General features: G+C 48.3%; 12 protein-coding genes across 12 annotated transcripts; 5 read left to right on the top strand and 7 right to left on the bottom strand.

The window, feature by feature from the left end:
- Positions 1-135: 135 nt before the first annotated feature.
- On the top strand, positions 136-1,160 carry Pdw03_1566 (HMG box protein, putative; the record flags this gene model as incomplete). Its single annotated transcript, XM_014683170.1, has 3 exons — positions 136-621; positions 683-985; positions 1,044-1,160. 3 exons carry the CDS (start codon positions 136-138, stop codon positions 1,158-1,160), a joined length of 906 nt encoding a protein of 301 aa, XP_014538656.1.
- A 1,710-nt stretch (positions 1,161-2,870) lies between these two features.
- Pdw03_1565 (uncharacterized protein) lies at positions 2,871-8,408 on the top strand (the record flags this gene model as incomplete). The annotated part of the gene is made up of 4 exons (XM_066099939.1): positions 2,871-3,752; positions 3,805-6,838; positions 6,897-7,003; positions 7,065-8,408. The coding sequence occupies 4 exons, from the start codon at positions 2,871-2,873 to the stop codon at positions 8,406-8,408; spliced, it is 5,367 nt and encodes a 1,788-aa protein (XP_065957666.1).
- A 418-nt stretch (positions 8,409-8,826) lies between these two features.
- Positions 8,827-9,572, top strand: Pdw03_1564 (uncharacterized protein; the record flags this gene model as incomplete). The annotated part of the gene is made up of 2 exons (XM_014683172.2): positions 8,827-8,968; positions 9,028-9,572. 2 exons carry the CDS (start codon positions 8,827-8,829, stop codon positions 9,570-9,572), a joined length of 687 nt encoding a protein of 228 aa, XP_014538658.2.
- A 945-nt stretch (positions 9,573-10,517) lies between these two features.
- Positions 10,518-11,082, bottom strand: Pdw03_1563 (uncharacterized protein; the record flags this gene model as incomplete). The annotated part of the gene is made up of 2 exons (XM_066099938.1): positions 10,518-10,807; positions 11,034-11,082. The coding sequence occupies 2 exons, from the start codon at positions 11,080-11,082 to the stop codon at positions 10,518-10,520; spliced, it is 339 nt and encodes a 112-aa protein (XP_065957665.1).
- Positions 11,083-12,928: 1,846 nt separating this feature from the next.
- Positions 12,929-14,047, bottom strand: Pdw03_1562 (putative L-asparaginase 3; the record flags this gene model as incomplete). Its single annotated transcript, XM_014683174.1, has 1 exon — positions 12,929-14,047. One exon carries the CDS (start codon positions 14,045-14,047, stop codon positions 12,929-12,931), a length of 1,119 nt encoding a protein of 372 aa, XP_014538660.1.
- A 753-nt stretch (positions 14,048-14,800) lies between these two features.
- Positions 14,801-15,613, bottom strand: Pdw03_1561 (uncharacterized protein; the record flags this gene model as incomplete). The annotated part of the gene is made up of 1 exon (XM_014683176.1): positions 14,801-15,613. One exon carries the CDS (start codon positions 15,611-15,613, stop codon positions 14,801-14,803), a length of 813 nt encoding a protein of 270 aa, XP_014538662.1.
- Positions 15,614-18,456: 2,843 nt separating this feature from the next.
- On the bottom strand, positions 18,457-19,050 carry Pdw03_1560 (uncharacterized protein; the record flags this gene model as incomplete). The annotated part of the gene is made up of 1 exon (XM_014683177.1): positions 18,457-19,050. The coding sequence occupies one exon, from the start codon at positions 19,048-19,050 to the stop codon at positions 18,457-18,459; it is 594 nt and encodes a 197-aa protein (XP_014538663.1).
- Positions 19,051-20,588: 1,538 nt separating this feature from the next.
- On the bottom strand, positions 20,589-21,194 carry Pdw03_1559 (Oxidoreductase, N-terminal; the record flags this gene model as incomplete). The annotated part of the gene is made up of 1 exon (XM_014683179.1): positions 20,589-21,194. The coding sequence occupies one exon, from the start codon at positions 21,192-21,194 to the stop codon at positions 20,589-20,591; it is 606 nt and encodes a 201-aa protein (XP_014538665.1).
- A 423-nt stretch (positions 21,195-21,617) lies between these two features.
- Positions 21,618-22,899, bottom strand: Pdw03_1558 (Mitochondrial carrier protein, putative; the record flags this gene model as incomplete). Its single annotated transcript, XM_014683180.1, has 3 exons — positions 21,618-22,528; positions 22,601-22,790; positions 22,870-22,899. The coding sequence occupies 3 exons, from the start codon at positions 22,897-22,899 to the stop codon at positions 21,618-21,620; spliced, it is 1,131 nt and encodes a 376-aa protein (XP_014538666.1).
- Positions 22,900-23,251: 352 nt separating this feature from the next.
- Pdw03_1557 (sulfide quinone-reductase) lies at positions 23,252-24,810 on the bottom strand (the record flags this gene model as incomplete). The annotated part of the gene is made up of 3 exons (XM_014683181.2): positions 23,252-24,574; positions 24,645-24,705; positions 24,788-24,810. The coding sequence occupies 3 exons, from the start codon at positions 24,808-24,810 to the stop codon at positions 23,252-23,254; spliced, it is 1,407 nt and encodes a 468-aa protein (XP_014538667.2).
- Positions 24,811-25,142: 332 nt separating this feature from the next.
- Positions 25,143-26,407, top strand: Pdw03_1556 (Beta-lactamase-like; the record flags this gene model as incomplete). Its single annotated transcript, XM_014683182.2, has 2 exons — positions 25,143-25,941; positions 26,001-26,407. The coding sequence occupies 2 exons, from the start codon at positions 25,143-25,145 to the stop codon at positions 26,405-26,407; spliced, it is 1,206 nt and encodes a 401-aa protein (XP_014538668.2).
- A 616-nt stretch (positions 26,408-27,023) lies between these two features.
- On the top strand, positions 27,024-27,374 carry Pdw03_1555 (uncharacterized protein; the record flags this gene model as incomplete). Its single annotated transcript, XM_014683183.1, has 1 exon — positions 27,024-27,374. The coding sequence occupies one exon, from the start codon at positions 27,024-27,026 to the stop codon at positions 27,372-27,374; it is 351 nt and encodes a 116-aa protein (XP_014538669.1).
- Between the last annotated feature and the right edge of the window lie 197 nt (positions 27,375-27,571).

The following is a 27,571-nucleotide window of genomic DNA, read 5'->3' as shown; positions in this document are numbered from 1 at the left end:
AGCAGGCGCGACTCCTGCTCCGCTTGCGTCAACAGCGCCTCTTGTCGATTCTGAGCTTTGGAAAACTCAATCGCAATTTTGTCTCGTTTTTTTACTAAACCTCGCTACAACAAGTTCTACGTCGACAGTCACTTCATGTCTTGGCAGTCCGCAGCTCGGGGGGGCTTCCTCCGCACCCTGCACCGCGGTGCTCTCTCTCCTCGTACTGGCGTGAGCGACTTGCAGAATCAGCTTGGTCGCATCTGTCTGGCAGCTCACCGTGGTCCGACACCTTCACAATTCCAATCTCTGTTCCAATCTAACTCATTCGCGACTATCTCAACCCCTCTCAAGACGAGCAAGACACCCAAAGCGAATGGGTCTAGAAGGGCCGATAAAAAAACGAAGAAGGATGCCCTCAGCGAGGAAGAACAGGAAAAAAGGAAGATCAAGGAACTTCGGGCTCAGATAAAAGAGCTCAAGGCGACTGCCCTGATCACGCGGCCCAAAAAGCTGCCCACTTCTGCCTACACTCTAGCTTTCATTGAGAAGATGCGCGAGATCAAAGGTCAATACCCGGCTAAGGAAGGATTCTTAATTGGTGTGGCGCATGCGAAATCCCTTGATCCTCAAGATGAGGAGGTATGTGTCCTTGAGCTTCTCCGTGTACGTCAGGAGCGGCATTCTAATCTACCAAATCCAGAGACTCCAAGCTCAGGCCAGAGCGAACATAGCCGCTAACGCCGCTGCCTACGACGCGTGGGTCAAGTCACACACACCTCGCCAGATCAGGGATGCCAACACTGCCCGCCTAACTCTTTCACGAATTGGCGACAAGAACTATGCTTCCATCAAAGATGACCGCTTGCCCAAAATACCCAACTCCGCATACATTATATTCGTGAAGGACCGTGTCGATACCTTTGGCTACCAGGGAAAGCCTGGCACAGAGACTTTTGGAGCCATTTCAGATGAATGGAATAAACTACCCCAATCGGAGAAAGATGTAAGGACCCTTGGCAGAGCCATGTATACCGGATTGCAGCCGCTGACCACGAATCTAGCGCTACCACAAGTTGCAAGTCGAAGATCGCCAACGGTATGAGAGAGAGCACGAGGAGGTGTACGGAGTCCCAGCACCCAAGAGCGCTCTGTATAAATCACCGGAAGACTACAATTGAACCTGAGCCTAAACCCCGAACCTGATTTGTACCGGTGACTTCCATTGGGATGATACTGACCTAGATGAGGTTTCTTTCTTTCGCAAAACGGTTAGCTCACTTCGGACTTTCCAAGCTTGTTTATCGTGAGCTGTTTTCAGGTTCCCATATGGCATGATTCACGTTTCCCTGCTGCATTGTAGTTCGTCCTGTCGAACTTTCTCGCTGTATTGATTGTTTTTGATTGTTCGAGCTGTGGTAACCCTGCAATACGATATCATAACGAATCAATGGAGAGTTTACCACCTCCAAGCCAATTCAATTCACTCTGCGCAGTAAAATTGTCTGCATTAAATGAATGAGTCAGGCAGAAAACCCCCATTTTAATTCTTCCTTTATCCCGCAGACTCACCATCAACCCCGCACTGGGCCATTATTTTTTTCTCTCTGAAGCTCAAGTGGCGGTGTGCGCAGGATGGGTTGCGCTTGCAGGTGACCTTTTTGGTCTGGGACATTCATCGAGTAAGTTGGGCTTGTGGGGAATTTTGCAGTATGTTGTACTTTCGGAGTTCAAGATGCGGAGTGTTCTGTGCAGCATTTGTAAAACACATGTGGTTCATGGTTCTAGCCCGAGTGTAAAAAAAATACGAGCATTGCAGGACCAAACGGAACCATGTTGTACATGATGTGCAACCAAGATAACGAAGCCCCTGCATTTAGGGTTTGAAATTGTCGCAACATTTCGCGTACTTTCTTCTATATAATTGGACTTTAACGTTGGGTGCAGTACCACGGTACTGCACAACCTATCTTCACGCAACCCACGGACTTGAGGTTGAGAACCATGGAATCGGAGAACTGTTGTCGCGGGGTCTGTGCAACATGGGGTTGTTGATCTCTCGACTATGCCATGCAGATTGTAGAGGAAATAAAACCACACCTATGTAGATATGTACAGAGTACGGACTACAGCTTTTCAATTTTTTAAGGGAGTGCTGTTACTCCACGATTCGTGGAGGTGTGCTTTTGAGTCATGGGTGTGTGTTCCCAGCCATCTATATATTTGCCTGCCATCTCATAGGGGATTGACACAAATCCAAGCAAAACCAAATATGATATGTTATTCAAGATTGAGTGACTCATTTTCCATGCTAAGTCTCAAGATATCCTCGATCACATCAATGCAATAACAACATTGAACAAGTACATTGTGCCGAGTACGGAGCACATAACAACATACATACATTTTAACTTTGCGGGCCACAACATAAATGGGATGATCTTTACCTCCACCGCCTGAACTTATCCCTGCCTCTCCAGAAGAGTCTAACTTTTCCATTTTTTCCCCCTTGACTCCCTTGACTCCTTGAAATTTCTTTGAGTTCAGTATACCACAGGCACAGTTCTACAGACTGTCACACCGTATTTGAATCCATCATCACTTATCAGCATCCAAAAACACCCGAAATTTGCGCCGGTCGTTCAGGGAGGCTAACTGACTTAAATTTAACTTGATATTCTGTACAACACGCGCTCGCGCAACTTCACCACGCTGATATCCTAATCTCAAGACTCCGCGCGAAAATAGCCACCGTTTATTATCGATTGGGACAACATTCCCCACCAGGACTCGGATCCACCCCACCCACCGATGCATTTGCTATTCGACATCGCTGAGTTGCCACAACAGTGATCGGATCGACTGTAAACTCGGCGCATGTGACCCACGACATGGAAGCGATTGAGGGATCTTATCGCACATGTGCGGGGAAGACCAGCGCAGCGGAGGATGTCGCACACAACACACGAAACCTGCGAATGGATGACAAACACCTCGAGAAGGTCTGGACTCTTTTTTCGACTGAGCTGGTGGGATTTTGCTTGACAGATAACCTGGTGCACCAAAAAGTGGGATTGGTCACCGGATTGAGTTCTTGCTCTCCGACTCGCTTGTCAGAGCCACCGTCGTACGACCAACCACCGCCTTCCTACAACGATGTGATCGATGATCTCCCTCCTGAATACTCCGCGCTGCCTCCACTTGCGCATCGCAAATCAACAACTCTTTCATTCGCGCCAAAAAGTCGTCAAACATTACAGAAATCATTATCCTCGCTGCTGGAAGATCGCATACTAGATTCAGGCATTGATTTTGAGAACTTTACCGGTATCAGGGAACATAAGAAGAAAAAGCCGGTGGCCAAGAAAGCAGCACCGCCTCCTTCTCCCCCTCCTCCACCGCCACCACCGGAAGGCGGGGCTAATGGAGGAGACGACAATTCCACCGGTGACGGTGGAGCTGGTGGTGATTCAAACGGGGCTGGAAGCGGTGACGGGGGAGATGGTGGTGACGATTGGGGTACTTGGAATTGGAGCGGAAAGAAGGACAAGAAGAAGAAAGCGGAGGAGGAAGAGGAAGAGAAAAAAGCGAAGGAAGAGGAAGAGAGAAAAGCCAGGGAAGAAGAAGAGAGACAAGCCAAAGAGGAAAAAGAGCGAAAGGCCGCTGAAGACTCTGCTGCCAAAGATCTTAGCTGGTCTGAAGATGACGGGGGGGGTGGGGGCAATAACTCGTGGGCTGCCTTCACGAATTTAGGGAAAAAGAAGAAAGCAAAGGTAAGACCATCCTCTTCCAACGTGCAAGACGGGCGTCTAAGTATAATTACAGGGTGAAGCTGCACCTCCTGGGGGGTTCCAGGACGTAAGTCTGGACCAAGGCGTACCGCAATTGGACTTGAAACTCGATAGTCCGGCCCCAAAGACTGGCGGAAGTGGTTTCAGCTTCGGAGGATGGGGCAAAAGCTGGGTTACCGGTAGCAAGCTTGATCCTGTTGGAGACCCTCCCTCCAATGACGTATCCAAGGACAAAAACCCCTGGGGAGCAACCTCCAAGGATATTGGCGATTTCGATTTCGACTTGAAATCAGCGTCCGTCAAAACCAAGCCAGAAGATGACCGGGGAGCAGGTTGGGATGTGAGCAAGGGCAAAAAGGAGATGGAGCCTGAACCGGAGGCTCCTGCTCCTCTCCCTCCGCCTGCACCCAGAGTTGATTTCACGCAGAAAGCCTGGTATTTAAATCTCTCCAAAAAAGAGCAGCGTAAAGCGAAGAAGGAGATGGAGAAGAAATACAAAGACGAAGATGAAGCGGCAGCAAAGGTGGCAGCAGACCAGGAAGCAGCAGCAAAAGAGGCAGCAGAGCAGGAAGCAGCCAAGGCTGAGGCAGCGGCAGCAGCAGCAGCGGCTGTACCCGAGCCAGAACCTGAACCGGTGATTGAGGAGACTGAGAAACCAGCCGAAGCAGATACTGGTTGGGGTTGGGGCTTTCCACTGAAGACCAAAGACAAGAAGAAAAAGAAGACTGATCCTTTAGCTGACCCGGAGCCTATTATCGATGAACCACTGGCAAAAGTAACAGAGCCAGTTGATATTTTAACCGCTTTGGGTGTTTCCTTAAAGGACAAGAAGAAAGGCAAAGGCAAAACCGAGCCAGTACCTGAGGCAGAACCCAATCCAGATCCAGAACTAGAACCCGAGCCAGAACCCGAGCCAGAGGCGCCAAAGGTCCCTGATGAGCCTCTATACGCGAATTGGCGTGAGATATCGTCTAAAGAACGTAAGAAGAGAGAGAAACAACTAGTGCGGAAGGGCCTTCCGATCCCAGGCAAGGATTTCGAGCTGCCATCAGAACTGCCACATAAAGAAGTGCCCGAATCGGTTGTTAAACCGGAGCCAGAGCCAGAACCAGATACAGTGCCTGAGTCTGAGCCAGATCCTTCGCCCGAGCTTGAAACAAAACAACCGGTCGAAGAGGGATCTTGGGGCATTTGGGGGCTAGTGAAGGACAAGAAAAAAATGAAGAGCAAGGATATACAAGAACCTCCCCCACGTGCGCCGACACCTCCTTCCCTGGGCTTGACCCCAGAGCCGGAAGCTTTCTATGATAATACCGACGATATTTGGGCGGAGCTAGTCCCTAACACCTCTAAGGGCGCAAACAAGACCACGAAAGCTATAGAAGCCCCCAAAGAGGAAAAACCTTCTAAAGGCTTCTGGTCAACACTGACTGGGGGCTCTACGAGCAAAAACACATCAACGAAGGTGGCGATGCAAGAGGAGGAACCTGAGCCTACAGAAGAGGTGGAATTGCTTGTTGATGTTGGCAACAATCCCCCAGAGCCTGAACGGGAACCTGAACCAGTTCCTGAACTCGAACCTGAGCCTCCTGTCCCCGAAAAGAAATCCAAGTCTAAGGTTCCAAAGCTCAGTGTTGCTGAACGCATCATGGCCCTAGAGAAAGCCAAGAAGGAGAAGGCAAAGGCAGAGAAAGCGCGCGTAAAGAGCAAATCCAATGAAGAGAAGGCCGAGCCGGAACCGGAACCGGCTCCAAGGCCTAAAACTCCGGTTGACGAACCCGCTCCAACGAGTAAGAGTTCAAAATCCAAATTGAAGACAACGGAAGTTCTTGAGTTTAAAGAAAGGAAATTCTCCAAGGATTTTGTCCCTGGAAGCTTCCCAGGCCTTGGAGATGAACCCGAGCCCGAGCCCAAATCTGAGCCTGGACTGCAACCGGAACCGGAGCCACCCGCTCCGGATTTTTCAAAAATGACGAAAAAGGAACTCAAGAAGTATAAAAAGGCCGAAGCTGAAAAAGCTGCAGCAGCGGCGGCTGCCAGAAGGCCAACCCCACCACCTCCAGAACCGGAACCAAAGCCAGAGTCAGAGTCAGAACCTGAGCCTGAATCAGAACCAGAACCGGCACCACCCGCTCCGGATTTCTCAAAAATGACGAAAAAGGAACTCAAGAAGTATAAAAAGGCCGAAGCTGAGAAAGCTGCAGCAGCGGCGGCTGCCAGGGAGCCAACCCCACCCCGGGAACCTGAACCAGAGCCAGAGCCCGTAGCCGAGGAGTTAGAAGGGAAGGACAAAGGTGCTCTTCCGGCATCTTCGCCGGAACCTGCGGAAGAGCCTCCTAAACCTCCCCAAAATGACCGAGCACAAACTGAATGGAAAGCGAACTCCTTTTTATGGGGTGGCTTTTGGGGGGCCGCATCGCCCTCAAAGACGCCTATCAATGAGGAACCCAAGGCCCAGGAGGAAACAGAGCCTCCAAAGAAGTTGAAAGAACCCAAGGACCAAGAGGAAACAGAGCCTCTGAAGAAGTTGAAGGAACCCAAGGCTCAGGAGGAAACAGAACATCCAAGGAAGCTGAAGAAACCCAAGGCCCAGGAGGGAACGGAACCTTCAAAGAGGTTGAAGGAACCCAAGGCCCAGGAGGAAGTGGAACCTTCACAGAATTTGAAGAAGGAACCCCAAAATCAACAGGAAGTAGAGCCTCCTATGAAAAAAGAGTCTTCTCGAAAATCTCGACCCAAAGAACCAGAGCCTGAAGTGGAAAGGTCTTCTGCGTCTGACCGGGAAAAACAGCGAGAACCAGAGGGGCGGTCCTTGAAGAACCAACGTGGCGTCGCCTGGGCCAACATGGTACTAGGTACACCTCAGTCCAGAAACAAATTGACCCGCAAACCTGCTTCCTCATCGAAACCCGCATCTAGGCGTCCATCCTTCAATATCGATGACAAACCTGCTGATCTAGTACCTTCAGATGAGAAGCCTGAGGTTTCTCTCAAAGCAGCCAAGTTGATGGGCATGGATGCTTCCAAGTCTCGACGTGAGCACCTGCGCACAGACAGGCGAAAATCAGGTACATACCTTTTCCTCGCATCCCATTCATTTTTGCTGATTTCCTGCCTGCAAAACAGTTCGAGATCCGCATGCGATTGAGGATAATGACCTCGTTATGGTTGACATGGAAGATGTTGAGGGTCACTCACCCAGGGAGGCCTCAAGGCAGAAGTCAAAGAGACAGGTGTGTTGGGATGCAAACAGTCTGATTTGTGCTGCGTGTACTAATCTGCGGCCCTTCATAGTCGCGTCCTAGGCCGGACGACGAGGAAGGTGCTGTCCTGGTTGATTCGTATCAAGCACACCCGTCCCCAAACATCAAGCACTGGCCCGACGATACGGCCGTTGTCGATGCGCCTCCAAAAGAACGCCGTCTAAAGCGCTCCAACACCGCGCCGGTGAAGAAACAAGAGTCCGGTGGATTCATGGGACTCTTTGACTCTCTAAGAAAAGGCACACGCCCAGACCTTCCCGAACGGCCAGAGATGCCCGAAAGACGCAAATCTCGCTCATATCGCGACGATGACAGAAGATTTGCGCCTGAGATGGAGCACGACGGCGCTCGAAGATCACGTCGCGAAGATCGCCGTCGTGGATATGTCCGCCCAGACACCGATGCCGAAGGGCTTGTAACTGACGCCGCCGGTGCAGCTGCAGGCGGCGAGGCAGAAACCAACGAAGTGGAAGCGCGACGTGCAGCACGCCATTCACGGCGTGGATCCCGAAAGGCACCTTCCGACTCCCGCGTAACCGAAGCTCGGGAAGCAGAGGAGCGGCGCGCGAGGCGAAAGGAACGAGCACGTGAGCAACGTGCTCGCGAAGAGGAAGAGGAAAAACGACTACGAGAGGAAGACCGTCTGCGAGAAGAAAAGCGGGCTCGACGAGCTGCACGCGAAGAACGTCGTGCTCGAGATGAACAGGCGGCTCGTGAAGCCGAAGCCGAAGCCACGGCTGAAGCTAGAGCGGCAGAACGCCGTGAGCGTCGGCGAATGCGCGAAGAGGAAATGCTGGCCGCGAGAGCGTCTCGACGCCGCGAACGTGAGCAAAAGATCCCTTATGAGGTCTATCCCGATGGGCGTGACGTGGATCGTCGCGGAGCTCGTAGTTCCCGTGCTTTTGAAGAGCCTAACGCTCGCCGTCGGAAGTCTAAGGTGGCTCCTGAGCCGACTCGGGAACCGCTAATGACCGGTGGATTGAATCCTGATGGGGGTGCGAAAGACAAAATTTCGTCTTGGGTTTATTCGCAAAGTGATGAGCCCCCCGAGCCGCCGCAAATCGTTCCCACTCTTGTTGATCTGCCTCCTCTCACAGCTGATGACGGAGGTCATACTCATTCCCTCTCGTCTGACGAGGAAGCTCGTCGCGCTCTTCGCCGTAAGGCCCGGCGCCGTGCCAAGTATGAGGAGGAGATTTTAAATGCTCGCTCGCGGCATCGTGGCTCTCATCGTGACGGTATCAAGAGCAGCTCTGGAAGTGGTGATTATGAACGTGATCGTGGGATGAAGTCCCAGCCGGGGAATCGACATGGTGCTACCCCGACTTCGGGTGCTAAGAAGCCCAGTTGGTTCCGCAAATTAACGAACCTGTAAACCAGAAACATGGCCATTCTCTATCCTTGTGTGGTAGGAATCTGTTTTATTTGTTTTATATATCGGTTGCAGCGTTATTTTTTTTTTTGATATTTATGAGGTCTGTGATGGATCTCCACACAGACCGGATTTGACGACATGTATGAAGCTCATATGATACTATGACCCAGCAATTTACGCAATTTGGATTCTTTGTTATGATGAAAAGAACACTCATGTGGTTTCGTTATGGCTTTCTGATAGTTGATTTGGTTGCTTTCTCAGATGTGCTTTTTTTTGTATATAGATATGTAGATATAGGCCAGACTTGCATATGGCTGGTGTCAATTTACAAACGACTTAGGGCATCAAGAACAAATCCAACAGAATCAAACTAATTCGGAGTAGTGAAGAGTGTCGCCTGATCCAGGTGTCACCAATGACCTCTTTGCTCTTGTCCACTCCAATCGGATTTGAAGTTTACACCTTCAATGTTGTCCCTCCAAAACCATCTCCATTTACCCTCATCAAAGTCCTCGAGTTGTACAAGTCGAAAAAGCTCCAGACCCAAGCTCCTCAAGGTAGCAAGAATCCGCTCATGACATCCCATACCTCGTGTCTAGCTAACTCACGGTGTCAGGCTTATCTCCCCAAGTCTCAAGCCGAATCCATCATCCACGCCCCAACTCATTAATCCTCCATTCTTCCAGCTCCACCACCAAGCCTACAAGGCTATCCATACATCGCCACATACACTTCAAAACCATTCTATACCAAGTCCCATCTCAAATCCTTCCTACCCTCAAAATGTCCTCCCCCAGCACCGTCTGCGACTTCCAAAAAGAGCGTTCCAACTTTCTCTCTTGGCTCGATGACCAAGCCCGCCTCATCAGACATCAGCCAAAGTCAGAAACCATTGCAGAAGTGAAAGTGAATTTACGGGAACATGCCGTCGAATACCTCGATCGAATCACTCAAGCTGCGACTATCATGGCTTGTGAAGCAAAAGACCATATCTGCGTCACAGAAAAGCCACCCCTGTTCTTTGAGGTTGGGGTTCCGAAACTGTGTAGTGCGCTACAGCTACGATTGCCCCAACTGGCCTCGAGGCTTGCTATCAATCCTAAATGCGATATGTGTGTTCATTTCATTATTATGAACATTCTGGCGGAGCCCGGGTTTTAGGTTGCTCATCTTCAGGTATGGATTGTTGGTCAAGTGCTCAAGGAGATTACTTTGTCATTCCAACGACGTCTTGTAGATAGTATTGCACCGATTCTTTTTCTTTTACACGTCCATCTAGTCTACGCATGTCAAGTATAATGTTTGGGAAGAAGACTTGCTGGTTTCTTATGGGCCGTGTCAGATCCTTTGTTGAGTGGTCTTTTGGTAGTGTTTCTAGGGATGCTTCTGAGAGTCTGACTAGGAGACAGTTCAGAAGGTATTCCTAGTAGGTCTTTTCTATGGTCTGATTTTGGCACCGAGTAAATGATCCCGTGAATTTTGACCTAGGACTTGGAGTACAGACAAGAATTCATGTGGCCTTCTGAAGTCAGTTTAAGTCGTTCGTTAGTCTCTTCAATAGCATTTTCAGAAGTTCTTTTCCATTGTCATCTGGAATTGTATTTTCCCGTCATGAGGAGAGAGGTTTCATATTGAGAAATGGGTGCTTTCAGTTACATCATTCGATATATGCAAGGCATTCGAAATTCAAGCATTTGTTCGATTAAAATTAACGTCACCTTGTGTGTCATATTGAGAATTGGATGCACCGGATTCATCAGTTTAACAAGGCTGTATGTTTCAACATGAAATAGCGTACCTATCTACTACCGTGCCTCATCATGGGGATGAATACAACCTATTCTTTTTAACAAACAGAATCCAGGAGAATCAACCTTGCAAAAAGTTGAAAGCATGTCAACCAAAATGCAGGATCCGGATATATTTAAGGCGCAAGGAGGATAAAAGGCTGAGCTGTAGCCATGGGTATTTTTGTCCTTTTGGGGTTTCCTTCCTATCCTCATCTGGTTAACTTCTCACAACTCCTGCATTCCACAGTTTCAGTCAGCTACACTCAAAACCATGACCATCACAGAACCTCACAAGCACAGTCTTGAGTTGGCTGATCTAGCTGTGCTTGAGAAGATTGACAAACTCTTCGCTTGCAATGTAGGGGAATATGTCAGTCTCCCCCAGCTCGTTGTTGTTGGCGATCAGTGCAGCGGGAAGAGTTCGGTTCTGGAGGGCCTGACCAAATTGAACTTCCCTCGAGACAGTGGCCTGGGTACGAGTTTTACGACCCAAAATCATCTTCCGCCGTGACAGTGACTTGGTTGAGCGGGAGATATCTGCGTCGATAATCCCTGCATCTGATGCAACTTCAGAGGAGGACCAGAAATTGCGGAGCTGGAAAGCCTCTGCTCTTCAGTCACTGACTTCCGATGACTTCAGTCGTACGATAAAAGAGGTAGGATCCTAGTTTGAAATTGTGCTTTGGCATTTGACTCTGGCTCTGGCATATAAGGTCCCCGAAATTGTGAAACTTTCTTGATGGAGACCGCAGGTCAACATTTTCCAATTGTGTTGTTCTACAACTGGAGATTCGTGGCCCATGCGAGAGTCACCTCAGCGCCATCGACGTACCTGGAATTTTCAAGAACACAATGTTGGATCGAACAACGAAGAACGACATTGCGCTGGTTAGGAATATGATACTGAGGTACATGCAAAACCAACGATCTATCACGTTGGCTGTTGTTCCAGCAAACATGGACATTGCTACGCAGGAAATCATACAATGGCCAGCGAAATTGACCCGGAAGGAGGACGAACCTTGCGGATCCTCACTAAGCCATATCTAGTTGATATAGAAGCCGAGCACAACGTGATTCGACTCGTTCATGATGGGAAGATTGAATGGATAACTGGGCTGGATCCTCGTTCGAAATCTCGATCAAAAATAACTTCAAGCTGGTGATGTGGACCGAGATGCCGAAGAGAAGATATTCTATTAAAATGCACCATGTAATCGCGTTCTGCCCGAGAATGAAGGAATCTCGGCACCAATGGCTCGTCTGCGAGAACCTCTCACATCCAACGTGTAACCACGAGTTCCCATCGGTATGTATAGCTTTGTGTTGATGTGAATTAAATTGCTAAAGCTTTGCTATGAAGGTGCGATCCGAAGTGATCACAAGGCTCAAAGACTCAATGTATCTATTGCAATCCCTGGGAGCTCAGCGAGAAATAGCAGAGCAGCAGAGGATGATTCTGCTAGATGTCGTGTCGGCTTTTCAAGAAATCACACAACACGTGCTGGCCACCAATGGTGGAGCCAATGACATGTTTGATGAAGACAAGGATCTACGACTGGCAACACTGGTTTCACTGAGAAACGATGTGTTTTCACATAATTTTGCGTATTGCGGTCACGCATACACTTTCGGTCGAAACTGGACGAGACAGACGGCAGCGTCGATGATAGTGAAGAAAGGCACCATTGCAACCGATACCGAAGCCCCAAACACCATGCAGAGCCGAAAAGCTGAGATCCAACTCAGAATACATCGGTAGAGCACCTGGAGATTCTACATGTTTCTGAGCCCGTGGAACCCTCCATGAAATGGGTCATTCTTCCTTGGATTGAGGGCATTTACTCTAATTCTCGAGGCTTTGAATGTAGATCAGACGGAGAAAGGGGAGAGAATATGCAAGGATCTATACAGGAGTGGTTACTAAGCGATGGTGAGCCTGGAACGAACTGCTGCCAATGAGAATCTGAAGAATCGAGTAGGAATGCATGGTAGAGGGTTCAATTGAGCGAAGAAAGGTTAAAAGAGGAAGCAAGATCAAGGTCGAGAAGGGCAGCTGCCCCTTGCCATCAGAGACCTCCGGTCTGAGGCACCATGACTGGTTTCGACACATCATTCAACTTGGAAGGTCTCTTCGCCCCATCCATACAACGTCCTCAACCGCCTGGCCATATAAGGACTCGGTATCCTTCAATCTTCGATTGATGCGGTCGGTGCACCGTAAACAAATTTTTCACCGTCATGCTATCCGGGGGATAGAATGTGTACACGGACCCATGTTTGGGTGAGATTGAGAATTTTAATTTGGCCATCGCTTCGGCGAAAGCCGCCCAAGCCACTGGGCCACGCGATTCCGATTTGCAAAACAACCCCGAGAAGATCTCTGCTGTCTGCTCATCTGTTTTGAAGCTCCGCGGTAGCGAAGCTGGCTCCTGTGGACGAGACGGCTCCGCGGTGGTTATATAGACGAATGTGAGAGACGTGTCTTTTCTTTCTGTTTCCGCTGTTCGACTCGGATCACTGTCGACTCCGGAGTTGTTTTTGGCGCATAAGACAAGTCGGCCTTTAATCCCTGTGCCAGTTTGGCTTTGGCTTCATCGCATTGGGTCTGAACACCGAGTAGGCAGTCCGTGAGCATGTCTTGGTATAGGAATCCCATTTTTGTGCCAGACTTCTCGATGGTGAATTCGTCTAGCCTTTTGAGAGCTCCATGGGCCACCCCTGGCTCTAGAATATTATCGATGGGAACAACAAATCGAGCAAATCAAGTTGATCCTTGGCCTGGTTCAACTCAGACTCCACCTCCTGTAGTTTAGAGGCAAATTTCTGCCCCCTGCTGTTGTTGTTGTTGTTGTTGTTGTTGTTGTTGGAAAAAGAAGGAATGGGAATTACGGAAGATAAGTCCTGGATGAATCCAACAATTATAGCCAGGTCACCCAAAGAGTCGGCCTCTCTGTCCTCCAACCTTTCCCTCTCCCGAGGATGGGTTTCATGAAGCTCGCTCAGCTTTTTGATCCATATAGCGGCAGTGGAAACAGTGAGCTTTGACTGGCAGAGACGCGAAATGTAATGAATCTGGGGGTCAGATACGGTAAAGTCTTCCGGATTGCCTTTCATGGCAACGTGCGGATTACCGGCGCTGTCGTACGTGTTGGAAGTTCGCTTGAACCACTTAGATCCCGTCGCACTCTGAACATGACGCTTGAAAAGCGTTTGCGCACGAGTGAATTCCAGATGACATATGTTGGAGATGTCCTGAAGTAGAATAGGTCGACAGGCTCTATCCTCAGCCGACTTTTCAAGCAGCTCGAGGATACTAGCAATGTATTTCCAGATGGCGGCTCCTTGAATCGAAATGTGGATGACCTCAAAAACTGCAGCACTGATGTGTTTATCAATGGGCACCGGCAAGCGGCGTCCTTTTTCGTCAGGAACGAGCTCTGGGCGGCTGAAGAACCAAATGTTGACAGCGTGAGCAAGCACAACAGGCTCAGTGGATAGCAAAACCAGGTACTCCTCAAGTGTGTCTCGGTGATCGCGAGCACTAGCGACCAGGTCGGAAAGTGTAAGCTTGTTCCGGGGGGCCCGGAGACTTAGCTTTGACAGAACTATTGCCGCCCCGTCGTCAGAGGTCTTCTTTTTCTTTGCCGGGGCCTTTTGAACTCGAGTTTGCGAGCCTTGCTCGAGAATATCATCAATGAGAATATTGAGCGTTTGCAAGGTGTAGATCTGCCTTTGCATGATTAATTCTCCTACCGACTGAGGAACACATACGCGAGCACGGGTTGCGGCCTCAAAAACAGCTACGGCCTCTTTCGCCATGAGTTGGTATGACGTAGCATACATCTCGCCCTGAAACAGAGTGTAACAGATTTAAAAGGGATTGGTGTGCTTAAGTCCCCGTGTGCGCACTGACTCTTCGATTACGGCATGATCTCCGGGGCTACCATTGAATCCTGCACAGTGCTGTTCAAATAGAGATGTAGAGGTTCGATGTTTGAGAAGGGTTAAAAGGAAGTCTGGGTTGGATGTGAGGTCACGTAAATTTAACTCTGGTATGATTTTGTAGGTATCACCCAGAGCCCGATCCGCGGGGTCTTTCAACACAGCACCTGTAGCTCCGGCCTTGAAACATTTCGCTCATTCGTTTGCGCTAAATGACTGCCAACTGGTCTCGACTACTGCGGCATGCTTTCGATATTTCCGAGCAAGGGCGCTGTGGAGCTCTTTCAATAAAGATTGCTTTCTCATTGTCCATATTTAGAGTGTATTTTTAGTATGAGCACAACAACATTATGAGATCTTGCGGACTGCGAGGAGAGGGAAGAGATGAAATGTCGTCGGTCTAGGAGATTAGAGCACACTAAACTACATTAGCACTAGCGCGACGCGGACCGGAAGTTGTCTGCTTAGTAAGGTGGCAGTGAGACCAGTCGAAGTGAAAAGGTACAGAATCTGAAAGTCAAATGGGAGGTACTATTCAAAAGGTGAAGGGTCCTTCTATTTTTTTAAAAAAAGAAGGAATTGATGAGTTAGAAGTGTGTAAATACGTCTTAATCTTTGTATCAAACCCTTGACAGTATCTCACAGGAACCAGAATTACCTGCAACCAGTCGCTCTGTTGCTCAAACACTGATCCACAAGAGTCCCTTGCAATTCGACACCATACACCTCACAACTGACATAACTCGTACCACAAGCGTTAATGCAGTAGTTCGCAGCATTAGTGAGATTTTCGATCTGGAAAGTGGCATTCGCACTCCAGCTGATACAGCAACCATATTTGCAGATACTCCGAGGGCTGCCCGTCTTCCACGTAATATTGCCTCTGACATTCTCAAGGAGGCTTCGACAGGAGTTCTTGACAGCGAGGTTGGCAGATGAACAAGTTTCTCTGAGCCAGCGTTTGTGTTGGGGGTTTGTCTTTGATTTCAGACCTTGGAAGGCTTCAACCAAGAATTTGGAGCTGGAGGTACTGGCGTAAAGCTCGGCCAGGTCGACATCAACTTTGCCGCTATCTTGATCTGTGATAGCGTCCAAGAGTGACTCCTGCATCTCCACAGTCGAAACATTGAGATAATCACTGTAACCATTCATTGCGAAGGCACTGTATAAGTAGACGATGTCTCCCCACTGGCCTTTACTCGCGGCGTTCTGTGCAAGGCCAGCAAGGGTAGTGAGCATCTCGAGATTGTCCAAAGAATGGATTCCAAGGTCATTTTGGATGTGTGGAAGTTGATCCACAGCAAACCCAGTAACGTTGAGCCATACCGTTCCCTCGGAAGAGCTAGCGGTAGCCACGTTACCGTAGGCTAAAGCTGTGACGCTGTCTTCATAGCTGAGCTGCTGGCACTGCGCGGTCGTGGCTAGTGCAGCAATCGCCAAAGCAGAGATGGAACGTCCCTTAAACATGGTTCTGGGAGTGTACCGAACCGGATTGTAGAAGGAGAAAAACTAGGATGGGTAGGAGTGATGTTGCAATGAGAATTGTATGGCTGGTCAAGAACAGATTGTTCTCCTGTTCTCTTTCCGGTGCTCTATACGGGTGTATAAGGGGCCTTTTATATCTGGCCTTACTCCCTTGTCGTCCGTTTCTACCAGTCTCGATATGAGGTGACATGTAGATATAGACCTTTCCCAGCTGAGAGTATGCTGATTCGCTGTCGTGGACCGTTTTCTCCATAGGAGACGTTACTGTCATTCGAAGCTGTCAGACCTGAAAGACACCGGCATTTAAAGGCGTTTTTAGTGCCGGAAGTCTACTTTTTTCCCCAGCTAGCGTGACTTGGCGCAACTCGAGCCTCCCCGACAACCCAGAAAATGCATCCTTGGTTTTATGTCCGCTGTCCTGCTCAATCCTTGGAATCTGCATCATCTGAGTACGTTCCGCAGTATCGACAGTGTGTGTTTTGTAAGAATGAAGATTGGCATGTGGGGTGGTGGAGTGATCGCGATCAAATTTCCACCGTGAGAGTCGGATAGAGCCATTCTCAAAATGGAAGTCTCCCGTAAACCGGAGGACCCCTGCTTAGCTCAACCCTGAAACGATTTGAACACGCATACAGCGAAGCAGGTACAAGCCACTTTATTAGGCAGCAGCGTTCTCATGCCCGAAGAGTGCAGTGCATACAACATAGCTGCTTCCATGTTTTTCTTGGCAGGGCATCTTTTGATTAACGGCTGCCATCATTGGGCAGCGTAAACAACTCCGAAGCTTATCCGGTGACAATTGGGGCGGATTTCACGTTATACTGACCTAAATAAAAAGCTGACATGGATAGTTGAATTGAGCGACAGATTAGACTCGTCCCCGGACCCTCAAAGGAAAGAGCATATGTTCTGTAGGATTCTTTTGAAAGAGAGAAGGGGTTTCTGATAGGATGGAATGTAAACAGTGCAAACAGAATTCTGTAGACTACATCGCGCCCAGGTTACTTTGACTTCAACAAAAGACGTTGAAAAGTGGGATTGTAACGAAAATTCTGCTATTTTATAACACTGGACCTTAATGTCTGTGAAACATGAGATGTTTCAAGGCCGTGTCCAGAAATTCCCTATCTTCCCTTGGCCCCCAATGACTGAAACATAGGCTTAAACCAAAGATTTCAGCCCTTCTCCACCTTTCGCCCATTACTTCGCTTGAAGTTTCTTAGCATCAGAGCTCTTGGAAATTGAATGCTCGCCAGCTAATATCCTGAATTGCCCCACTGCCCCCAGTTTCTTCACTACGGAGTTCTTTGTCCAGTGAATCTCACCCCCGGCAAAGTCGTTCTCTTCGATCAGAATTCGAAATGCTTTCTCCTTTGACTCAGATCGTATTTGCGAGGTTACCATCACGGGTTCTGAATATTCTGATTAGCCCAGGAGGAGATGGAAATTTACTAAGCCAACTCAATAATATTTCTCTTTCCACGACCACACACAAAGAGTTTACAATTTCTTCCTTCACTCTGATTTCTAGCCACCTTTTGATTTCCAGCTTGGTATGTTTCTACCCTGGATTGAATCAACGTTGAACTATCCTAAGAATGCCTCAATAAGGTTCGTTATCTTGTTGGCCATGTGATAGCGACATCGTTGGCCCTTGAGATTGCCCGAACAGATTGGGCTCTCTTGGATCAAGAAAGGGGGCACAACAAACGGCCTCTGACCTTCCGATCCATCAAAAAGGCCACACGTCTCATTTTTGCTACACAGAGCCTTTCAACCTTCTCTCGTGCGCTTGTGATAGGTTCTGTCTACCAGGTTACTCATTATGCGCTCAGAACTTGCTTGGAAATTGCAATTTTCAGACACGAATGGTTGACACCGTTTGCATACGCCTGTTCCTCTGTTATATTATACAAGTTTCATTTGATCTGGACCTGTGCTACTATTTCAGCACATCGATATCAACTCCTTGATTTTACAGAAGATGCAAATCTAAGAAACTGGACGCACTTAGCAGTCCCAAGTTTCCTGTATGGGATATGCCAAGCCTTGATGTACGAGGCCCAGAGTCTAATCCAAGGACCACGGATTTCTCCCCAAGAGGAAATGCCAATCTCCACAAATAGGCGTGCCAGCGCCGAGATTCTTGCAGTGATCATCATGCTTGCATTCCGTTTATTTGGACTACTCCCAGCGTCCATTGCTCTCATATTGACCGAAGCAAGCCTTTTACCAGGAAAATTGGAAACAATCATTCCTTCTCCGACAAAGAAACGTGGATCATCAATTGCGGAACTGCGCGGAGGAGGCAAAACCTCTCCAGGACTTACTGCATTTAGCATGGCATTGAAGACTTTTGGTATACATCAGCTTTTGTGGCTGATAGAACTTCATCTGAAGAAGTGTTTTGTCCAAATAGCAATCGAGTTGCTCGCTCTGCCAATCATCATCCTTGGCATTCTTTAATCTGGACAATGAAAATTTTCTTTTTTTACGTTTCAACTTGTTCCTAGAGCTACAGAGTCATGCAAAGACGATCCGGGTCTATGGAAATCCTGCTATGTACCTACAACGTGTGCTATAACGCCAAGCTTTCCTACATTGAATTATGCATAAAAATAGCTGGCCACTTGCATAGCCTTGTGGTGTCTTTGAACATATGTGAAGGCAGGAAAAAAGTACAATCTGTGCAGGAGACTTTCCTATGTATCATGTTTGATTTTCGCTAAGAATGTAATGTTTTTCTTGATCTTGTACAGTTCAAAAGTCCTGTCTTAACTTTCCAAAGTGGGCGCTCGTCCGGATTGCTGCTGCGAGACATCCAGTCAATTGTAAATATCTGAATGTCCACGGTTCTTCCCGCCCATCTGGCCCCACTGTTTTGAAATTGTATTAGAATCCTCATCCGAGGTATCTGGGTTGACAGTCACGGGAAGGGGGAAAACCTCCGTGCTCATCAACTCAGGCGAATCTTCAGGAGTAGGAGACGCTACAGGGAATGGTGGGGTAATCATACCATAGGAGCCGTCAGAACTCCAGGACTGCGGGCTTTCTATCTGCAGGGGAGGCTTATCAAATGGCTTAGTGCGTTCTGGGTGGAAGAGGTTAGTAACCGCACCGGCGAGCCTCTCAATCTCAGCTGGAGTGGGGGGTTGATATTCCGGTTCCTTGGGCTTGCATACAGCTTTGGCGTTGAAGACAGTGCTAGCGCTAGTACTGTCTATTCTTGTAGTGAGTTTACTCTGTATTAGTTTTTGAACAGGGCCAGGGACAGGAGTCTCACGCTGCGATACTCGACCATCGTGATAGTGGCGAATCGAACGACGCTCGCCACCAACCGAGCGCTCAGTGGTAAAATGGTTGTTGGATGTTCCGCTGGAGGCCTTTCCTGATCGGGTTGATCGCTTGCGTTCGGGCATGACGGCGTTTGATAAGACCTGGGCCTGGGGTCAAAATGGGTGGTTTATGTATGCCACAAGGACTGTCTAAATGAGTGAACAAATGGATTTTCCTAGAAAGAAATAAAAACCGGCCCCTTAGTCTAGACCAACAGCTAAGGTCTTTGAATGGGTGGAGATGAAAGTCTTTATCCTTTTGTTTGTTCCAGTGCCTTTCTTTCCATTCTTTGAACTTGGCTTCTCGCTTAGGATCTTGATATATGAATGCAACAGTAGAGCCATGGATCTCTCCCCCCCCCCCCCCCCCCCCCTTGCATCTTAAAATAAACTGCGAGATAATTGAAAGGCCTCGTTCCTAATAAAAGTCACAGAGCGTCCAGGCCTTTCGTCTCACTGCTTGAGCGCCTAACTACATCCACCACCGCAACTTGGGCAAAACCTGGCGAAGCCTCAACATTTTCTAGTGTTTAGCTACTTTCAAGGCTTAGAATTAATTCTGCGGAGCCAAATGATGTCTTCCACCCGAACCGTATTTCTCCGCAACGGCCTGCCTATCATCGATGTGTATGGCCTCTTCCGAGGCACGATGTGGTTAACAGTGAGATTTTCGAACAAGGACCGCCACTGTTCGGACAATGAGTTGATGAATCTTATAATTCAACGTCTTCAAATTGGAGAGTTCACAGTCGACTCCGTGCCTACGCACCAGGGGAGGGGATTTTGCGTATCATTTCCGGTCTCCATTTATGGCGCTAGTCGTAGCGAGTGTCTTGGCGTTGTTATCAGGCTTGCAGAATGCTACTGGGAGGACATCCTTTCTGGGGATATTTCTATAGACCGGGACTTTCTTTTCAGAACTAGAGCTTTCATCGGATAAAGGGATTCTGGGCAAGAAATACTACGATTCAAACTTCATTCTTGGGATTAGCAAGCCCCCATAGCCACCAAAATACGACCCCAAAAGAGCGGGAAAAGGGCGGAATAAGGGCAGCGGGGCTTGGAAACCAATGCAGGATGCGTGGAAACGGCGTGGGTGAAAAGAATGACGGGAAAGGGACAAAAACTAGCGTAGAAAGTGAGCTCTATACTAAAAAGGGGGTAGGAAAGATATCAAGTTTGGTTTGGATGCTACTATGTTACCAAAAGTCTGCCTCTCAGCATAGCAGAAGTTGTCGAACTTGCTATGAAGTGACTGCATGGTGGGCATGAGATGACACGGCTTCCTGTGTTTTTCACCACAGCTAACAACACTGTTGAATTCTTCCCATGCGGCTCTAAATTTGACTCAAGCAGACTGAAACTAAAGATGTGATCACCGGAAGTTTATCTACACATTAAATGCTCTACTCGGTATCCAAATCTACCTAAAAGGACTAGGTGGGAATAGTGTGGTTTGATGAAAAAGAATAAAAAATATGAAACTGTATGTTAGCGGCCATGTTCAAAGTTGTAGACGGGTGTGTATATATCTGTAAAAGGAGAAGACAGTGTTGGAGACGAGTTTGACCCAACCGCAAAGATCATCTTTGTACATGCAAATGCTCAATGTATCTTACAATTTACTGAGAGCCAACAAGCCTTGCAGTGTCTCGGAGAGTAACATGGAACTCTCTTATCTGATCTGCAGGCGTCTCAGTAATATATCGCCAGAGAGTCCAGATATCCTGACCATCAGAGACCCTGTCTGGGCCCTCTTGCTCAATCTCAAACTCCCTAGTCACTTGGTCAACTCGGGATCCGAAGAATTGAACCAGCGCAAGATCAACAGGTGCAGGAGGGATCTCGGAAGAAAATTGAGTATAGCCAAATGTCTTCACCTGTGTCTGGACTTTCTCCCACTGCGGTCGCCATTTTTCGAATGTCGCAGACCATTTCCGATCGGTGCCTGCATCAGCAAGTGTAGCGCACATGGTCCAGAGAAAATGAGAGGCGTCAATCCAGCCATCAGACTTACCCGATGCAACTAGGAACTTGTCTTCTTCACGGCGGACGGTGAAACGAAATAAGCGACGGGCTTCGTGTTTTGATCCTAGTACAATTGACAACGGCGCAAAGTCAAAAGCATTCAATGTGCGCTCTGAACCAGAGTCCTCGTCGTCTGCATCCCATCTTTCGTCGGTGGCCGAAGGGATATCCAGCTCCTGGTATCCAGATAGGTTCGGCATAATTGACTTTTATAGTCGCTTAAATGGATTGGATTGAGAAATTGAGATACACTAGTTTTATGTCTTGGTCTGCAGTCAGGTGTAGTGTGGGACCAGGTTTATATAGTTGAAGGCCGCGATTATGCTGTCTTGTTTGAGAATAAAGACCTTCTTTATCCTCTTTTGGCCTTTGTTATTTATTAAAAGACAGCCTCGAGGGGCTAGAATACAATGTACTTTTACAAATTGGGGGTTCCATTTTTCAATGCCAGTGAATCGATTTGTTTTCAAAATCGAATTAAAGGGACACAAAGAAGAATCTTTTCACAAGCCCGGATTGCGAGTGGCAATGATGGAAGATGGTGAATCAAGCATCCAGAAGTCTTTCGACTGGTAGCAACGGTAGCGTGACGAATCGGTTTCGCACCACACTATCTTTTCTCACTAAACAACATCCTCACCCTCATCAGATTGCTTTCCAAATCTCCCACTGACACGGTCTCGCTCCTTCCGTCGATTCTCCAGATAAAATCGGCCACCTTCATAGAGGCTGAGATAAAGGCCCAACGCAATAGTCGTCCAACCAGCCCGTATCAGTCCACCCTTGAACAAACCATGGATTCCTTCATAATGTATGATATGGCGACCGACAGAAAAAAGAGATTTGTTAGGGTTGATCTTTGTTCGCGCTTCCGAAAATACCGCTCCCCTACCACGAGTCCCAGCTTGAATACTTTGATCTTGGGAGCTAGCGCTCACGTCACCTGCCGAAAGCATTACGCGTGTCTTGATAACATCGATTGGGGTAGTCACAGTCGCCGCGACCGTCCCCGAAAATGCCGCAGCTATACCGGTCAAGCCAGCCCGTTCGACTAGTTGATCTGAATGTTCCGATAGCGGTCGGTCGGTGTTATTGCGGGCCGCTTTCCGTTGTCTCCATCGATCAATCAGGTGCGCTCGCACATACTCAAAGAGCGGAAATTGTAGAGCGGTAGTTGGGAGGTTTCGACCAACCAGTGCTGTATACCCATTCCATAGGCGCCAAGGATGACGTCGAAATCGCGAAAGTACTATCCACATAGCGGCTTTATTTTCTTGGGAACTATGAATCATCTGCGTGTTTTGTTTCAGCACCTCTGCCGGTGTGAGCATGAGGCATGAGGCAATTTCGCCGGATGAAGAGGCAATTCCATGCATAACTGGGGCAGGGAGGGAGTGTGTGAATGGCAAGCAAAGACTGTTCAAAGAACCATCGGGAATGGTCCGATTTCCGCTTGTCATCCCCGTGGGAGCTCCGGTTGAGGAGTTGTACATAATGCTCTTCACAGCTTCGTAAGTGGTGAAGAATGCACCAGCTAGATGGGGTACATAGGATCGTCAGCTGTGATGTTCCGTACTTTTAGTCATCAGTGAAAGCCAATACGTACAGGCTGGAATCGTTGAGAAAACTACGCTCCAGATGCCTTGGTACAATCCTCGGAAGAGTACATTACGCCGCACTATTCCTGTGCGTGCATCTTTGAAGACCTTCTCATAGTCTGGGGATTGGACGCGAGTCTTAAGAGTGTCGAAAGGATAGACAATAAAATCAACTACCACAGCAGCAAATGCACCTGCCTGTTAAGAATTAATTTCCAGTTAGCGATTTAAGAAACAGGGCTGCCCATGTGGAGATGGGTGATCTGGTGCAACTCACAACCCAGACATCGGAATGAGTGTTGTACATGGAAAAAATGTAGAAAACGAGTCCTCAGATTTCTGTGATATACACATTGTAAATACTTCAATTTAGAAAGGCGAGGATGTCAATGAACAAATGCACCTAAAGATTCACTTGCTGGGCGATGCCGATATGATGAACGATGATGTCACACAATTTATAGTCACGTGCTGCCGGTGGAGCGTGATGGGACTTGCATGTGAAAAAAGCCCTGTGACAGCAACACTCACCACCTGAACACAGTTAGAATTATCGAGTAGTTTGGCTCGAGGATTTTGACATTTCTATTTTTGACCCCTAATCATGAAATTACCTCGAAGTACGATCATATCGCGACACAGGGATCCCCCCTGTTCCTCTACAGCCAGCCCTTGGGTCCACCCCAGTTACCCTTGATCATGTGGTTGAAGTATACCCAAGGGAAGAAGTCCTTCTTCAGGTACCAGAATGAGCGACGGGGTACAGCCTGGTCAATACCAAGCCAGTCTCCAAATGTCTCCTTGGGAACTCCGCCGTACTTGAACTCAGCAAGGAGGACCTTGCCGTACTCGGTCAGGAGCGGGCACGAGGTGTATCCGTCATAAGAAGCATCTAGTTCCTTGCCCTCCATACTCTGCAAAAGGTTGCGAACGAGAACCGGGGCCTCGGAAGTGACCGCTGCAGCGGTCTTAGATGTTGGCAAGCTGGAAGCATCACCAGCAGACCAGACATTGGGGAATTTCTTGTGTTGAGTGGTGTTCTCGTCCACATCGACGAATCCGGCCTCGTTGGCCAGAGCGCTGTTCTTGACAAAACCATAAGCTCCCATCTTGGGGGTGACGTGCAGCAGGTCAAAGGGTCTGACGACCTCTCCCTCGGGAGTGGCAAAAATGGCAGACTTGCCGTCGATGGCAAGGAGATCGTGCTGGAACAAGCCCTCAACACCGCGATCCTTGCGCATCTGCTCGAGGACGGCGCTGTATTTGGGCACACCGAACATCACTGGAAGACCGGTCGCAAAGCTAATCTTGACAGGCGAGTTCGAGGGGTTGGTAGGGTTGTAGAGGCCAGCTCGTTTCCAGTGGTCCAACGCAAGCCACATAATCTTCTGTGGGGCGCCCGCACACTTGAGCACACCGGCTGGCTGAGTGAAAATAGCATTGCCTCCACGGAAGCTTTCTATGGTGCGGAAAGCCTTGTCACAAGTGTCGTAGCTAAAGATCGTTGAAACTGTTGAGTTCCGGTCTGCAAGAGCCTCAGGGAGGCCTTTGATGTTGCCATAGTTGATGCTGATACCGGGCACCACAACCAGATGCTCGTAGTTGATCTTGTCGCCATTTTCAAGGGTGAGCGCATTTTCAGCGGGGTTAAAGGCGCCGACACTCTCATTGTAAAACTTGAACTTGGGATCAATCAAGCTGTTCAATGGCTTGCGCAGCTCCGTTTTGTCCTTGAGGCCACCGCCAACCAGTGTCCAGCCTGGTTGGTAATTGTGCCAGGTAGCTGGATCAATCACAGCAATGTCATCTTGCGCAAATTTGCCGGAGTGCAAGAGCTGGTGGCTGATGCTAAGACCAGCAGCACCACCGCCAACCACTACAATCTTGTGGCTTCGTGCGGAGCTCACGGGAGACGCAGTTGCAAGACTTCTCCATTGAGCGACGGAGCGCTTGGCAGCGACTACTGTGCGACGCTGAAACATCTTCGAAGACAAATGTCAGAAACGACTAATGACAAAAGAGCGCTGAAGTACCTTCAGGGCTTGAACTTACGATGTCGTGATTTCGGATTAACTCGTTCCGATATCGGGGAGTCTCGGCTTTTCTTCGAAAACTTTCGAGTTTCAACTCAGCTAGAAGGACTGAAAGCACATGTATAGATTGTAGTTGGATATTTTCTGCTTTACTTCACGTACGCTTTCACTTTGCTTCTAAGCATCTCTCAATTCGGGAACTAATCGCCGTGGTGCATGAGGCGTTATGCATGACTTGATTTTGATGTATGACATCTCATGCACCTCAACACAAGGGGCTAAAGACTTGCAATAGTCTCTAAAACAAATTGTACTTCGTATCTCTCAAACATCACACGTTTCTGAATTTTACAGTTTGTGGCATGAAAGTCCGTCCATATCCACTAGACGGGGTCGTATTGACTCTTTTCAATCGGCGATCTTGATGCTCGCCGAGTCGCCGACCCAAGCCTTTCAAGTATGTCTGCGATAGCTCTTACATCTCTCACTAATTGTCATTCTTCAATTCCTGGATATCATGTTCAGCATTCGGCAGCAATCATCATGCGCCGGCTGGCAATTCTCGTCTGATCTTTTGAGATTGTCTAGCAGGCCCATTCGAACTTCAATGCTGGTCGACTTTGGACAATTGCGTCATATCCAACATGCGCGAACAGGTGTTCCTCACACGCCAAAATCGTCACGAAATGGCGCGTCAATTAAGGGGCAAGGTTGGCAAGCACAGAAGGAACATCTGGCTCATGGATGGAATCAGCCATTCTCGCAAAATTCATGTTCCATCCCTATCAACCCCACAATCTCACATCGAGTTACCTACAACACTGCATCCACTATCTCTACTGAGCCTGTGATTCACGATGTGTTCGAACCCGCATCTGGAACATGGCAATATCTCATCGCCGATCCGTCGACATCAACAGCTGTGATAATCGACCCAGTCTTGAACTATGATCCTGCCACTCAGGCCGTGACCACTGAGGCAGCCGACTCCTTACTCTCTCTTATCATGGGAGAGGGCTATAAGATCGACAAGATTCTTGAAACGCACGCTCATGCAGATCATTTGTCTGCGGCATCTTATCTTCAGAAACAAATTGCCCAGTGTCAAGACCCAAGGCCGCCCATCTGCATCGGCAAGCGAATTGAACAAGTGCAAAAGTTGTTCGCCGAGAGATATGGTGTCCCACAAGAGGAATATAAAGCCGTCTTTGACAAGCTTTTCGACGATGATGAGACTTTTACTATTGGTAACCTCAAAGGAATGGCTATGCATCTACCTGGACACACCCCGGATCACCTTGGTTACATGATAGGAGGTAAGGATCTACCAACAAGAACAACCTGGCTAAACACTTTACTAACAAGTCTGTTCCAGCTAATCTTTTCTGCGGTGATTCTCTCTTCCATGTGGACATCGGCACTGCACGCTGTGACTTCCCCGGTGGTGATGCGAATGACCTCTTTCGATCGGGCCGCAAGCTTCTGAGCCTCCCCGACCACTTCAAAATCTGGACAGGTCATGATTATCCGCCGGAGGGACGTGATCCTGTGGCTTGGGTGAGCGTCCAGGATCACAAGAAGCTGAATAAACACCTGAAAGATGGCATCGGCGAGGAAGAGTTTGTGGCTTTGCGAAAGGAACGTGATGCCGGATTGGAGGCACCTAAGCTGCTTCACCAATCTTTGCAAGTCAACATCCGAGCAGGACACCTTCCTTTGCCCTCGAAATTTGGTCATCGGTTGCTTCATCTTCCAATGAAGCTTACCGGGGAAGCGTGGTAGTCGAGATATCCGATCATGCAATTACGAAAAGGAACGGAGTACACAATAATTGACTTGTGACTAGTAGGTTTCAAAAAAAAATAAATAAATAAGAAAACACTCAACCGACCACAAGCACTTCTATTGTTCAACATGTATTTCTGCATTACCTGCACACTCAAACTCAAGCGAAATCAAATCAAGCAACATCTCAGTATTCTTCCGAGTTTCGATGTGTCCTTGCATTGCGCATCTCTTCGATGAACCCCCGCAGGCTGCGCAGAGTATGATTCCCGATGAGAATGATGAACTCCATATTCTTCTTAAGTTACCAAAGCCATTGTCCTTGCTTTGTATACTTATTTCCCTCCTTTTTAGATTTGAAATGGCATTTGTGTTTGGATTGCTCCGATCAAAGAGACCCGATATAAACAAAGAAAATTGGAGACTTTGTTCTCATCTTCCAAGCCGTGCTTCATCGAGTATTCAAAGTCAAGAACTCGAACTGTACTTATAGCTTCAATCCCCCCTTGATGTATTCTCACCAAGCAACAGGTTATTCAGTACAGTCCTCACCGATTTCACAAAATTCACCAACTAAAAACCAACCTTCCATCACTCCCATCACACCTTCACCATGGCCATTCTGGCCCGCGACAGTGTTTACTGGAGGGAGCGCACCTACTACCTTGATCTTCTACAGACCCAGGTCGTGCAGCTCCGCTCCGTCCCTGATTGTCGTCTCCACGTGGTTGATCGGCTTAGAGAACTTGCTCAGATGACACCTGGCTACATAGAGGCTTCGCTTCTCGTCGGTGACACTATCTTCCATCGGATCTGCTGCGCTCTTCAACCTCTGCTCCCCACCGCGATTGCCACCGTGTCGAGAGACTTTGATCCCGTCAGTGGATATAGAGTCGCGGATGTGCTTGAGGGTACAGTTCTCCTGGAGATTCGAGACCCCTTCAACCATCCAGCCATATGGTAGTTGTTGAGTGCATGCAGGTGCATTCACAGGCATCCGGTTTCTTAGATATTCAATTTCGTAGATCAATCTCACCTCACTTTTGTCTTAGTTCATTTTGTTCCATCCGTAGATTCAACCAGAAGATTATGCCATTGTTTAAAGACCGCACTTGAGAATTTGACCTGTTCAATGTGTTTGTTATATTCTAAACAAAATAA

This window comes from Penicillium digitatum, chromosome 5, assembly GCF_016767815.1.
Source record: "Penicillium digitatum chromosome 5, complete sequence".
NCBI lineage: Eukaryota > Fungi > Ascomycota > Eurotiomycetes > Eurotiales > Aspergillaceae > Penicillium > Penicillium digitatum.
This window is presented reverse-complemented; position numbering and strand designations above follow the sequence as displayed.